The 14469-nt window shown below is 36.3% G+C and overlaps 2 protein-coding genes across 3 annotated transcripts; one reads left to right on the top strand and one right to left on the bottom strand.

Moving 5' to 3' along the window:
- The first annotated feature begins 1933 nt into the window (after positions 1 to 1933).
- On the top strand, positions 1934 to 5513 carry LOC102622629 (hypothetical protein). Of its 2 annotated transcripts, XM_006491029.4 has the most exons (7): positions 1934 to 2176; positions 2363 to 2475; positions 2650 to 3360; positions 3837 to 3895; positions 4150 to 4278; positions 4440 to 4575; positions 5055 to 5513. In XM_006491029.4, exons 3-7 carry the CDS (start codon positions 2656 to 2658, stop codon positions 5373 to 5375), a joined length of 1350 nt encoding a protein of 449 aa, XP_006491092.1. In that variant the 5' UTR covers positions 1934 to 2176; positions 2363 to 2475; positions 2650 to 2655; the 3' UTR covers positions 5376 to 5513. The 2 variants fall into 2 exon arrangements, with proteins under 2 accessions (XP_006491092.1, XP_006491091.1); XM_006491028.4 differs by having other exon boundaries at positions 2363 to 3360.
- A 327-nt stretch (positions 5514 to 5840) lies between these two features.
- LOC102623122 (beta-amylase 7) lies at positions 5841 to 14376 on the bottom strand. The gene is made up of 11 exons (XM_006491031.4): positions 13678 to 14376; positions 12677 to 13304; positions 11784 to 12068; positions 11419 to 11496; positions 10946 to 11149; positions 9808 to 10002; positions 9223 to 9387; positions 8638 to 8898; positions 7995 to 8213; positions 6404 to 6623; positions 5841 to 6227 (listed from the first exon to the last, which is right to left on the bottom strand). Exons 2-11 carry the CDS (start codon positions 13124 to 13126, stop codon positions 6199 to 6201), a joined length of 2106 nt encoding a protein of 701 aa, XP_006491094.1. The 5' UTR covers positions 13127 to 13304; positions 13678 to 14376; the 3' UTR covers positions 5841 to 6198.
- Positions 14377 to 14469: the final 93 nt, after the last annotated feature.

Below are 14469 nucleotides of genomic sequence, written 5' to 3'. Positions count from 1 at the left end.
AAATTGTGAAAATGAAAATAAATAAATAAACGGGGGAGCTGGTTTAAGGAATTAAGAGGAGTGTCAAGAGTAACTATGGCCAATGGGCCGTGCTGGCCAATTGTCGGCCCACAAGGGCTCGTGGGCCGGCACGGCACGGCCCACCAATTTGGTGGGCCGTGCCGTGCCGTGCCCACATTTTTTTCAGTTGAGCCCGGCACGGCCCACGGCATGAGCCCTCTCGTGCCGTGCCGTGGGCCGTGCCCAAAAAAAGCCCACTAATTTTTTTTTTTTTTTGCGTGCTTAAAAAAGCCCACGTGCCTGACGTGCTTTTTTAAGCCCATCAACATAATAATAATAATAATAATAATAATAATAATAATAATAATAATAATATTCAAAATCATAATCATATTAATTTTTATTAAGAGAGCAATTAACATTTTTCTTGTGTATAAAATGAAAAATATTTCATTCACAAATGAAACATATCTCTATTAAATATTAATTAAGTTATGATTTAATATTAATATGAAAAATATTTTATTATTAATTTTGTAAAAAAAATTATTTTTTATTTATAATATATAAATTTATGATATTTATAATCTTATTTATTAAAATCATGATATTTAGTTATTTACTTATTCATTTAATAAATTATAAACGTAAATAAATATCATAAATAAAATTAAATAACATTATTCATTTAATAAATATCATAAATAAAATTATGATATTTATAATTTTATTTATTAAAATCATGATATTTACTTATTCATTTAATAAATTATAAACATAAAAGATTAGAATATTTATTTAAACTAAGATTTAATGATTTAAATTAATTTTTAAAAGTCTATGCTAAAAAATATATTAAAACATTTAATTTCATAACATTTTATATTTATTTTTTGTTAAAAAAATTTACTTAGATATATTTTGGCCCACGTGCTATTAATGGCTCACGGGCCGCGTGCTAGCCCACTAATGAACCGTGCTTATTACGTACTTTTTTCGCGTGCCGTGCTTTAGCCCATCTCTTATCGTGCCGTGCTTGAAGGCCCGCGTGCCTAAAATTCTAAGCCCGGCACGGCCCACGTGCGTGCCGTGCCGTGCCTCGTGCCTCACCGAAACGTGCTCGTGCCGTGCCGTGCCGTACAGACACGTACCGTGCCCGTGCTGTGCCACGTGCCGCCCGGCCCATTGGCCATCTTTCTCAAGAGCATCACTAAGGGTGTGTTTGTAATTGAAGTGATGTAGCTTTTAAGTTACAGCCGCTGTGAAAAAAAATTATAATTATAAAATAAAAGTTAATAATATGTAGTAAATATAAATTTTAAATAATAATTTTGACAAAATTATTGAATATATAATAGATTCTCTATTATAAAAGTGAAAAATTATATCAATATAGTTTTTAAGCTACAGCAGCTAGAGTTTACCAAACACTTTACTGCTGTAATTTTTAAGTTACAGTTGTCCAACTTCAATCCGAAACGCACTCTAAAATCCGAAACGCACTCTAAAATCCAAAACACAAATCAAAGTTCCAGGTCAATATTAGTTTTTGAAATTTTATTTTTTAAATCCTGAATCACATTAATCTTAAGTCTACAAAAAATTTGGATAAAAATTCATTATCTATCATAAGATTTAATTTCAAACACTGTTTTTTTTTTTTTACCGATTTTTTTAACACACATTTTGTCTTGTTACTGTCACATTCTTACTAGCTTTTCGTTTTATTGTTATAAAATTATCGTCACATAAGACCAACTTTTTCACCTTCCCGTTACAATTACTTGTAGATGTCGCTCGCATGCATTGAAATACAATTTTTTTATATGTCGCATTCATTCCTTTAATTTTTAGATAAGGAAACAGGAATTTTTTTTTTTTTGGGGGGGGGGGGGGGGGGCGGGGTAAAGAAAACTGAATTTGATTTAATAATAATCAAGAAGATAGAGCTCGAGAATTGGATTGGACCGTCACACAGAAAGGCCGGCCCAACCCGAACGCATCACAGTCACCGTTAGAGTGTTAGTGCGGCTTTCACCTTTTAGTTTTACAGAAGTTCAAGTGGCGGCCAACGACTGTATTTTGTACAGTGGCTTGGATGTGGAATTTGGAATCTAAACCGTTCTAGATTCTGCAAACTGAAACCACCCCAAATTGAAATGGGTTTGACCAGCAGGTATGGCTAGGACAATTAGTTTTCTCGTTTTCGTATTTTCAAAATTATTTTCTTGTTTGTTGTCTCTGTCTTGTTTTTAAAACCCTACGGCCTGCTGCTGCTGCTACTACTGCTTGAAGCTTAATAATTTCACTCTTTAATCATTGTATGTATATGGTGTTTAAAATTGGTTATTTTCATTGGCAGGGGCCCAAGTTTGTTGTGCAGTGATCACCGTAAGCTTTTCATTAGTTGACTTTGTTATGCATCGTTGTTGTTGTTGTTGGTCAGCACTCAGCTGATATGGTGACTTGTACAAGGTGAATTAGGTCTTTTTTTAGCTTGTTCCTGCATTTCTGAACTACCACTTTTCATTTTCATCGATATTCCCTTGTGAATATTGTTTGGTACCGTTCATCCAACTTTCAAAGTGATATTGACATTTCTACGATAAGCCTTGTCGCTTAATCCATGTTAAAATACTTGCTCTATAGGCACCTATGTCAATTGTCTGTGGTATTCCCCTTCTTGAATGCGTATACTGTCTTGCGTGTGCCCGCTGGGTTTGGAAGAAATGCCTCTACACTGCAGGTCATGAAAGTGAAAACTGGGGTCTTGCCACGGTTGAAGAATTCATGCCGGTTCCTCAACTTTGTCGCCTTATCCTAGCTGTTTATGAAGATGATCTTCGCAATCCAATCTGGGAACCCCCTGGGGGTTATAGAATCAATCCAGATTGGGTTATCTTACGAAAAAACTATGAAGAAACTCAATGCCGTGTGCCTCCTTACTTAATATACCTTGATCATAAGAATACTGATATAGTTTTGGCAATTAGGGGGCTTAACCTAGCAAAAGAAGGTGATTATGCAATTTTGCTTGATAACAAACTTGGGCAGACAAAGTTTGATGGTGGATATGTTCACAATGGGTTATTGAAGGCTGCAAGGTGGGTTTTCGATGCCGAGTGTGAGTTTTTGAGGGGGTTGGTTGAGAGGAACCCAGATTATACTTTGACATTTGCTGGGCATTCACTGGGGGCAGGGGTGGTGGCATCGTTGGTGTTGATTGTGGTTCAGAATCTGGACAAGTTGGGGAACATTGAGAGGAACAAAATCAGATGCTTTGCTATTGCACCTACTAGGTGTATGTCACTGAATTTGGCGGTGAGATATGCAGATGTCATCAATTCTGTTGTGCTTCAGGTAAGATCTACATATTTCACTGGCAACTCTTTTGCTTTGATGGCCTTTCTTTGGTTAACTTGAACTTAATCAAGTCTAAATTAATTAAATGGTAAATGGTAAAGATAAACTCAATGCTGAATTGTTCCTGTGAGAACCCTCCAAAAATGGTTGGTGCAGTAGTATTTAAGGAATCAATTTCCAAGAACTGATGATTATGAAATTTTCCTTTTTTTTTTTAATTTTTCTAAGGATTGATATCTTTTCCAAACTTCATATCCTCATGAAACATGAAAGAACTGGCAATCTCATTATTCTACGGTCAAACACCAAATAAGATCACATATTTTTATTCCTTAGGGGTTAAGTATTTCAAATTTAAGTTGCTTTTCTTCTTCCTGTGTGGTATACCGTTTTTATTGTTTTATTTTTGTATATTCTGTATTTGATATTTTCTTATGGCTTATGTTCTAATATGAGTTATTGTAATGAATCAGGATGATTTCTTACCTCGAACAACAATGGCACTGGAAGATGTTTTCAAATCACTTATCTGGTAAAAATAGTATGTCTTAGACACCTTTCTATTGCTAGTTTATCTTCTGTTTTCTTAGCGCCATACGTGTGATGTCAATATTGGCTAAACACGTTGAATATATCGTATAACCTTTGAAGTGTGTTCATTTTTATCCAATGCAATATCAGTGCATTTAATTTTTTAAAAACCAGATATTAAGGTGCATTTTTTGTGATTATAACCATGCCATAAATATGACTTATACTAAACTGACCTCGCTTCAACTAGTGCAGTTTGCCATGTTTGCTCTGCCTTATGTGCCTGAAAGATACATGCACTCTGGAGGAGAAGATGCTTAAAGATCCAAGACGGCTATATGCTCCTGGTCGGCTATACCACATTGTCGAGCGGAAGCCCTTAAGGTATGGTAAGATGTTACTAAAATACAACTGTTCTACATTATGAAGTTAATATTCCTGCTTTATTTATTCATCTTTAAGGTGGGGGGAGTTTGAGCTGTGACCCTGGTGGGATGCATTTACAATTTTATTTATTTCTTCTTCTTCTGTTACGCTGGTTTCAGGATAGGAAGATTTCCTCCCGTTGTGAGGACTGCAGTTCCAGTAGATGGCAGGTTTGAGCACTTAGTTCTTTCCTGCAATTTAACTGCTGACCATGCTATCATTTGGATAGAAAGAGAATCTGAAAAGGCCCTTGATGTAAGTTCTTGTCTTCTTCCTAAGCTTGCAGTGAGACTTTATTATTTGGGGTTAGGTTAAAAGGTATCTGTGTACCCCAACTTTGTAAGAATTTTGCTAGAAAGAGAATCTCAAAAGGCACTTGATGTAACTTCCTGTCTTCTTCCTGAGATTGCAGTGAGACACTAATGGTTAGGATTGGGTTAAAAGATAGTCTTGCGCCCCAATTTTTTAAGGGTAGTTTTGGTTAGCAGTCGAGCTGTTGAGAAATCAAATGAATGCAGTCTCTGAATACTTAATGAGAAGATCAGATCTTTAACTTGTTTCTCAATTATAGATGGTCAGTAAAAATTGATTTTATATATTTCAAAAGTTTTTGTGACATCACATGATTTTGATGAATTTACCAGGTTCAAATGCCATACCATATTTAAGTTGAAGATTAAGAAAGAAATTTTTCTCATGGCAGCCAAACTAAATCATTGTTTTCCTTGATATAGTTGATGCTAGAGAAAGATAGGATCATGGAGATTCCAGCTAAACAGAGGATGGAGCGTCAGGAGTCACTTGCTCGAGAGCACAGTGTGGAGTACAAGGCAGCTCTTCAGAGGGCTGCTGCTTTGGATATTCCACTAGCTTATTCACCTTCTCAGTATGGCACATTCCGTGAAATGCAAGAAGGGGAAACTTCTAGCAGATCATGTGAGCAAACTTCTTTGTTGTCATCTAAGGGAAGGAGGGAAAGTTGGGATGAATTTGTAGAACGTTTTTTCGATGTTAATGAGTCCGGCGAAATGGTGTTCAAGAAGCCTGTCTCATAACGCCAGCAAAATTCATGTTGTAAATAGCTAACCAAAATCATATTTTTTATTCATATCAAATACCCCGTTGTTGGGGATTTCGTGTGTCTCATGCCTTACCGGTAGCATGACTGTGCACGAAAGTTCAATTTTATCAAAGGCGCTTTAACGTGCAGACACCTATTTGATGCTCGATTGGCCAAAAATTTTAGCCATAACATCAGATAGGAATTTTCATTTTTCCCTGATATGTGGTTAAATATGTGTATAATAATCACAGAGGTGTTAAAAAACTCAATGTCAAACGAACGCTACTCGGTTGAAAATGAGAGAGCGAATCAGAAGAAGAAATTCCGAGTGCGAACACAATGAGTTGATAATTTTAAGGGATTTATATGATTTTGTTCATTTCTTTTTATGTGCATCAAACTCAAACAGATCTTGTTTCTCTGACTTCCACCAGCGGGGAAGCAAATTGCGAACAAATTTAACATCTGCGCCTAATTAATTATCTTCACTTCAATGGGTGGAGAATGTAAATAATGCATACAGAACTTTGCGGTGGTAACCCTGCAATTAGAGCCAACTCAATTACCCAAACAATACACCAATTGGATCTTTGACTAGTTTTTACACTATGACCGAGGTCGACGTGCAAGCTCAGGATTTGGGAAACTTGCCTGCTTTGCATTTTGTGATCCCATTTACAAGTTACAATAATGGAATTAACTGATATTTAAATTTAACAATACCATCCTCTAAACGGTAAGATGCTAAACCCCCACTTCTTCCATGGGGAAAAAGAGATGATACCGGATCTGTTTAGAAAATCTTTATTCCTCCGCTACACCTGGAGATCCAGAACTGCTTCCCCTGCAGCAAAAAATAAGACAAGTGAATGACCGTTCCTACCGAATAGATTTTGACTCAAATCAGTTGCAATCCTCATTTCTTTCCTATGCCGTATTTCAAACTGAGCACCATCAATAACAGCAGATGTATTAAACCAATAACAGTTGCAACAACACAGTCTCCTTTTCAAAGCTTACCATGCATCCTCTTGACAAATCGTTCAAATTCCATAAAGTTTTCTCTCTCCATGAGACCTAGGCCGAGCCTAAGGTACGAAAACGACAAAAAGTGTCTTCCATCTGGGTCACTAAGGGGCTTGGCATTATCCAAAATCTTGTTATAGCCTACTCTATCATGGCAAGGGAGTGTGTTCTCACTAGCCACTGGTGTGCAAACATCCCATGCAGCATTCATCACCTGAAATTGACAATTATCACATTAACGGTCAAAAGACTTACAAATCAAATTTAAGCCAAATTACATTTATGGTGCGTTTAGTTAGATGGGGGAATCGGAATGGTGGGGCCCACCACTATTTGGGAATGAAGAATGGGAGATTGATTCCCATGGGGAGAGGTGGGAATGAGTCTCTCATTCCCGGGATTGACCATTTTGCCCTCCCCCAAAATTAAAAATGCCCACTTTGTCCTCTTTTATAATTAATTAATATAATATTATAAATAATTAATTAATATATTTTGATTAATTAATAAATAAATATATTATTAACTATAATTATTAAAAATTATATTTCTTGAATAAATAATCACAATAATTAATATATTATTATTATTATAGTTAATTAATTAATTAATGTACTATTATAATAATCATTAATATAATTAATTTATATATTATTATTAATGAATTAATATAATTATTACTATTCATTAATATATTATTAACAATAATATATTAATAATTATTGTTCCTGAGTAAATAATCACAATATTTAATATTAATATTATTAATTAATTAATATACTATTATAAAAATAATTATTATAATTATTACAATTAATTCATATATTATTATTAATTAAATAATATATTAATTACTAATAATTAATATATTATTAACAATAATTATTAATAATTATATTTTTTGAATAAATAATCACAATAATTAATATATTATTATTGTAATTAATTAATTAATATACTATTATAATAATAATTATAATTAATTTATATATTATTATTAATTAATTAATTAATTTAATATTATTAAATAAATAATATAGTTATTACTACTAATTAATATATTATTAACAATAATTATTAATAATTATAATTTTTGAATAAATAATCACAATAATTAATATATTATTTTAATTAAGTAATTAATATTAATATTATTAGTTAATATATTTTTATAATAATTTTTATTATAGTTATTATAATTAATTAAAAAATTTTACAATTATTAGTTAATAATAATTATGACAATAATCCATTAAGTACTTTTTAGTAATTTGTTACAATTTAATTCATTCCGATTCTGATTCCAAGACAAGGTAAACACATTAATGACAATCCAGCTCATTCCGATTTCGATTCCTACAGTTCAAGTAAACAACTTATTTTGATTCCCATTCCATATTCCCATTCTATCTCATTCCGATTTTAGTTTAGTAAACGTAGCATTATAATTGAAACAATTGCATGGTAATTCTCCAAATTTGCCTCTAAAAACACGCCTTTATGAAGATAATATCCTATTTGAGTTTGAATTACAGACACATAAAAAAGAATTATTCAAGCAAATAACGAGGTTTGGAATGCTTACTTGCCACATTAACCCATCAGGATCAGCCAGCGCTTCTGAAAACTCCTCCTGCCGCTCTAATGTGTGCAACTCAGCAGATGCAAAGTTCAAAACAGCTCCATTCTTCTTTAGCGTTGCAACAATGGCAGCATAGCCATCTCGATTACATGGGTTATAGAAACCAGCAGTTAACTCAGCAGCATGACTAGCTGTCTTGTACCACCAGTGAAAACCTGATAGCTGCTCAGCAATTAAAATATAGCAAACAGACTGGATGAAGCAATAATGATAAGGAAAAAATTTTCTAAATTAGTTTCGCAAAGGTCATCTAAAATCATGATTGGAAGGGACTAATGGGATTGAATAAAATTGTCCGCCAACTAATTTACACAACCCCAATAATAAATTGATACTTCTACCGCCAATCCATTTTGCGGCCACATGGTGTAGAAAGATATGTAGCCAAGGACAGGCCTAGCACAGGGTCTGAAGAGTTTCATAATAAAATAAAGAACAAAAATTTAATATAGATTACGAGGGGTTAAATTTTTTGAATACTTTCCTTAAAAAACATTATAAGTTACGTACATCTTAACTAACTATATACAAGTAAAATAATAATCTTCCATCAAAGATATGAAAACTTATCAAAAGCCTAACTCACCTTTGCCCCGATGCAGGTGCCTTCAAAAGCTAACTTTGCGAGAGAAAGCACGCGATCACCATGATCAACTAGAACCTGAGAGTACCAGTTAAGGAAGAATCTACCGTAGTAGCCATTATAGTCACCACCATCACAAAAGAAGCCTGTTTCATGTGGACGTGAATTGTATGAGCCAGCATTATCTGGTCCTCGAGCCCAAAAGGAGTGACCCCTGGCTTCTGATGCCTTCCTCAGGTTTTTTAACAAATACTGATCATAACACTGCAAACAGAGAGATATATGTTGATGAGCAGCAAGAAGAAACATACTGTTACATGATTATTGATGATAAGTTAAGAACTGAAAAGATTTCTTTAAAAAAAAATGATGAAATTTGGTTGAGCCCACAAAATAGGGGGAACAATTGTGATCATGGTGTAAGCATAGCCAATTTTCCCATCCCCAATATTTGGAGAAACAGATCTTTTTCTCAAGCAAATCAATGCAACATAATTAAAAGTTTTTTTTTTTTCTTTTTGATAAGAATAATCAAAGCTTTATCAGACAAGGTTAAGCAGTAGACCCTGAAACTACAGAAAAGATCACCTGGAATTCTCCAATGCCAGGATATCTCCAACCATGCTTTACAGGACAGGATGGGTACCGTAGCTCACCACAAGGGCCTAGTCCAACTACAACCATGGAGATGACACCGTTCTGAAAGAATTCGTCGAATTCCACTCGGAAGCTTCGCATGTAGTCAAAGTATACCTACATAATTCAAAAAGCAGACAAAAAAAACCTCTACCAATAAAGTCCGTTTGTTAGGCAAGAAGATCTAGTTTAAGTGAAATACCAATTCCAGCAAAGCACCAATGGTTCAAATGAAAGCAATTTTTTTTTTTTTTAATTCAAATGCTAGAACCCAAGTTAGATACAATTTTAGATTCGCCGTAATTATGTTAAAAACAACAGCCAAAACAAAAAGATATACTCAAAATTTTAATGATGCAAGAATACTGCAGACTGGGCCAGAGTTGGTATATATGTATTAGCTGCTGTCTGTCCAACAAAATCTACAATGATTTGCAAAAGAATAAGAAGAAAGCACAACAGAGACGACAGCAAAGATAATGATCACAAACAGTTTCAGTCCAAACTAGCTCTGACAGCCATTTCAAAATGAAGTACCTCCAAGGCAGTTCGGCCTCTTAAAACTCGTTCCTTGTCAATTCCCCATGACAGACACTCAGGGTTTCGTCTTCCCTCTCTATCAGTGAAGAATATGTGAGGATTAATTCGACCAATTTCTGCCACCCAATGAGGTAGAGGAATACAGACATCATCGCCAACGTTGCCTCCACATTCATGAAATGACATCACAACCTGAGCCAATATTGACAGTCAGATCCAAAATGACTTCTTGGGAGCATTAAAGATGCAACCACACTCCACAGAAAAAATCAATTATTATCACAGGAGGGAGGTTAAGCGACAAAGGTTTCACAAAACAAAGAAAACATTTCAAATTGTAAATTCACAAAATTAACACCAATATATTGCATTCGTTTATTTGAACCAGGTCATTCATGAGACTGTCTCTTATTAGTACTTTAGATCAACAGAATTGTGAATATATCAAAATCCACATCCCTGACTCAAGTTCTGGAGGGCAGCAAGCACAAATCAAAGCCACCCCACCTCCTCCCTTTGCAGAGGTTTGAGGATGGCACCACATGTACATGCACCGACCCCAGTCTCTTTCACATGTTGAGACCAAGCTCAGGGTACATCAATTTCTAATTCAATGATATTTGAGAAATCTCCTTTGAAAAAAATGATGCAAGAAACCTTAGGTCTCGTCTCCTAGCATCACTTCATGATCTAATATTGCATGTGTCACGCAGATTTGAAAATGGACATGTATCTGCATGAAACATTGGTGCGCGGAACCATGCATTGAACATTGACTTTATGAAGCAATTTGAAGCCAAATCAGCCAGCCTAGAGAGAGGAGGCTTAGAGAAAGCCTTAAGAATAGCAAATAGACTTTTGAGGTGTGCGTGTTACTGGTGTCAAAAGAGTCCAGACTCAGAAAGCAACACTGTGTGATGAAGAAATTTAAGGGCAGAAAGTTCTGAAATCCTAAAAGTATTGATCTCATACGTCCATCAAGCATAGTAGCCATGCAAAATTACGGAGACAAGCTAAATATAAAATAAATAAATAATGAGGATCTAGTGGAGATAATGATGCTATCATCTTCTGAACATTTCCCTGAGAAGAATAAATGTAATCACAACCATACAAGCATATCTTAAAAAATCACCTGTAATTTAAGCTTTAGCTCAGAAACCATCTGGAAGAGCTTCTTGTAACCATTCCAGTTATAATCTTGAGGAGTATGAGCCTCAACTATTCCCCACCAGCAATCAACCATGACCCCATCAACATTGATGGATTTCAATACCCGTAGTTGCTTCAGCAGACCATCGGGATCAATCAGCTCACATTTCAAGTTGATGACACCCAACTGCCACCATAAGAGTGAATCATTGCAACAAAAGTTGCACAAGTACTCATAAAGAATTATGTATGGCATTTGATGAGCTATATCAACAACAGCATAATCTTTAGAGGGTAAGGCTAAATTATAAAACATGAAAGTGAATAAGAAAAAAGTGTCTGCCAACCACACAAAGTGGATTATATTGACTAGAATTTTCAAGATATTATTAAAACCACGAAAACAGGGGGAAAAAAAATTGTGTAAACAGAGGATGATCAAGCTTTAAAACATACCGGCAGCATCACATAAACTGGAACATATGGAGTGCCAGAAAAATCACGCTCCGGTAACTTTGGAGGTACATCTGCAATCTACAGGGTAAAAAAAAAAAAAACAATTATAGCACGAATCAACCGACGAAACTTTCATTTTGGAACTTGCATTCCTCTCAAAAAAATATAAAAAAACACAATATCTGTACTCAATTTATATCTGATTGCAGATAATTTATCATTGGCAATTGCAAATTTTTAGTTTCACCAAGTGATACGATGGATATCATGAATATCAAACTTCTAAACAGTAATAATACAACATATCAGCATCAGATTACCAAAGGATGGAGAAATTGGGGAAACAAAATTATCAGTCCTATCACCTGCTTGTCACTGACAGCGTCCACGGGACCGCCAATATGAGACTGAATCTCTGTTTGTTCTCTCCCATCTTCCACCAAAGAAGGTTGTGACTGAGCAATTGGGGATAGATCATAAGGTGATGGTGTGGGCATAAAAACACCTTTCATTTGACATGTGTTGTACTCGACTGAGCTTCGATAGCCAGAAGAGACTCCTCGAAGGGACGTAGATGGTGTCTGCTGTGACACCATATGAGAAGATGATGAAGTTACCATCGAAGAAGCGCCACCAGCAGTTCTTGAACCCTAAAATAGTTATAAGGGAAACACTTCAGTTGGATTTTTCTGATATTAAAGGAATGCTCATAAGGTATTCAAGTTCGGCCTGTGACAAAACGAATGATCCTCACCAACTGCCATCCAAAAATGCATTTGTTAACATTCGAAGCATAATCCATTAACAATTTGAACGTCAAATGTTATGTGATTTGACCCAAGATTTGTACTTGCAAAGCTCTAAGCTATATCAAGAAAAACATGCCTACTAGACAGAGATGCAGGCCTAGGCACATAAGACATTTCAAGATAACGGACACACGATGTTTCAAGAGAATGAACACACTGTCTTTGCTAAGTGAAAGTTAAGCAAATGAACACACGGCAATTCCAAAATTAAAAAATTGTCATCTCCGCACATCTTAGGCAACAACAAGACCGCTCTATCCAGGGATGCCGCAGGCCCAACCATGGAGGTTATATCCAAGTCCAATGATAACACTTAGACAAACTCATTTATGCTTAAAACCTTGGCATATTAAGGCTTTTACAGATCACTTTTATAGATACTTAATTTAAAATTTAATGATGTGCAGTACCAAGTGAGAAAGGACAGCTATCTCTTGACAATTATGTACCTGAGATCTTGAAGGGAAGGTGGTTCCATCGGGGAGGACAACCCAACCAGCTTCCCTTGCCAGAGCCGCAATCACGTCATTAATATCAGCTCTGACCCTAAGATTATAGTTCCCATGCCTCCGCAGGCCTGCCAAGATCCTAGCAGTAATTGCCCTTCGATGTCGCTCCCTCAGCTTTGTCCTCTCCTTCTCTTCTAGAGGTCTGGACCTTCGCACTCCTCCCCCTCCTGGGGTGCCCGCTTGCTCTTGAATTTCCTGCTGATGTTGAAACTGATTATTATTACTACTACTTGGTGCTGTACATACGTCAACCCCCACCATCACTTGCCTCCGACCGTGTTTCTCCCCATTTTCTTCTTCATCATCATCCTCTTCCTTCACATCCATATCCATTTCTTCTTCATCATCTTCTTCGCTCGTTCCAATCAACCTCTGCATATCTGTTGCCATATCTCCCACTCTGTACTTCCCAACTTCTACCCAGTTACTCTAAGATGATCAGCTTTCTATCAGAAATGTCATCATTGATCCCAAACTTTGCACACATTCGATATCCGACCTTCACTTTTTGTTCAGAGTGCAGATGTCTAATCTGGAAAATTCAATGCCAGATTGATTCCAGAGCTCGCTGGAAAAGATTGGAACGTCAAGCTATGCTCACATGAATTAAACAATATATGAAAGAAACAAGCTAAAGGAATGATGCAGTAATTTTAAAAATGGTAGTTAAGCGGGAAATTCAAATGGAATAAGATGTCCAGTTGTTGACGTCTTCAGGAGTAAAGAAGACAAATATTCAACTGTCTCCTAGCAAAAAAGTTGACTCTTTGAACAACCAAAAACACGAACGAGAAGTAAAAAGCTGAACATATCTCGTTTCAGTCACCAGCATACATAAACAAAGTCATTCAAGCCAATATATTCCTAGAACCTCCCACGAAAATAAATAAATAGACCTAAAACCTAAGACCAGTTATCAGGGAAAAGAGATTTCGTATCACCTTAAACACAGATTCTCGCGTAAATCTCAGGCAAAGCCTTCCCTTTACAAATCTCATTTATACAAAATCTTCAACCTGAAGCGTTCATTAACAGATCCGTATCCCCTCCTCCAAAAACCCTATTAGAACAGCCGAAAATGGGTCTAAAATTCCGAAACTTCCCGCCACCGGATCGAACGTCCGGCGCCGTTTCACGGCCAGTCGACGGACCTACGATGCAAGAATAAAATATCGGAAAACAAAGAAAATCGAGGCTTCGCCGGCGAGAACGGAGGAGCGGCGACAGGAAAAAGAGAGAGACGCGCGCGTGCGTGTGAGGCCTCGGATTTCACGCGTGTGCGCAAAAGCTCGAACGTGCATGTGTGTGCGAGCTTTGGATTTGGCACGAACGGGGCGTGTGGGGGTATGCGAGCGCGTATAAGGGGTAAAGGAGTTACGGACGTGTGAGTGGAACACGTGTTGCACGTGCGGAGACGGGAGAGGGCCTGCTGGACACGAGGTATGGCGTGCCCTTGTTGGGCATATCACGTGACCGGGATTCACTAGACCGTTACAGATCCATTTTCTTGCCCGGCCAAAGCCTCCCACCACAACTAGATAATACTTGTGGTTTCCGGAATGTTGCCACGTGGCCGTGGATATCCAATAATGGTTGTTTTCTTGTTTCAGAGTGTAAACAAAAACCTGATTAGCCAGTAGTTTTTCTTCCGTTATTTTACGTTTCAAAGTTTAAAATGACAAATCTCCATATTAAATCCAAAACAAGATATCATTCTCACCATTCACAAACAG

The sequence above is a fragment of the Citrus sinensis genome, chromosome 3, assembly GCF_022201045.2.
Source record: "Citrus sinensis cultivar Valencia sweet orange chromosome 3, DVS_A1.0, whole genome shotgun sequence".
In the NCBI taxonomy this organism is placed as follows: Eukaryota; Viridiplantae; Streptophyta; class Magnoliopsida; order Sapindales; family Rutaceae; genus Citrus; species Citrus sinensis.
The sequence above is the reverse complement of the archived record's forward strand: the minus strand, read 5'-3'. Positions and strand labels throughout refer to the sequence as shown.

What these genes read in the sequence shown, in the direction of transcription:
- LOC102622629 (XM_006491029.4), top strand. Translation starts at nt 2,656, where the DNA reads ATGTCAATTGTCTGTGGTATTCCCCTTCTTGAATGCGTATACTGTCTT. An exon ending in TCAATTCTGTTGTGCTTCAG is followed by an intron (nt 3,361 to 3,836) that starts GTAAGATCTACA and finishes GTAATGAATCAG; the next exon opens with GATGATTTCTTACCTCGAAC. An exon ending in GTTTTCAAATCACTTATCTG is followed by an intron (nt 3,896 to 4,149) that starts GTAAAAATAGTA and finishes CAACTAGTGCAG; the next exon opens with TTTGCCATGTTTGCTCTGCC.
- LOC102623122 (XM_006491031.4), bottom strand. Translation starts at nt 13,126, where the DNA reads ATGGCAACAGATATGCAGAGGTTGATTGGAACGAGCGAAGAAGATGAT. An exon ending in CTGATGGGTTAATGTGGCAA is followed by an intron (nt 6,624 to 7,994) that starts GTAAGCATTCCA and finishes TGTCAATTTCAG; the next exon opens with GTGATGAATGCTGCATGGGA. An exon ending in ATTTGTCAAGAGGATGCATG is followed by an intron (nt 6,228 to 6,403) that starts GTAAGCTTTGAA and finishes TTTTTGCTGCAG; the next exon opens with GGGAAGCAGTTCTGGATCTC.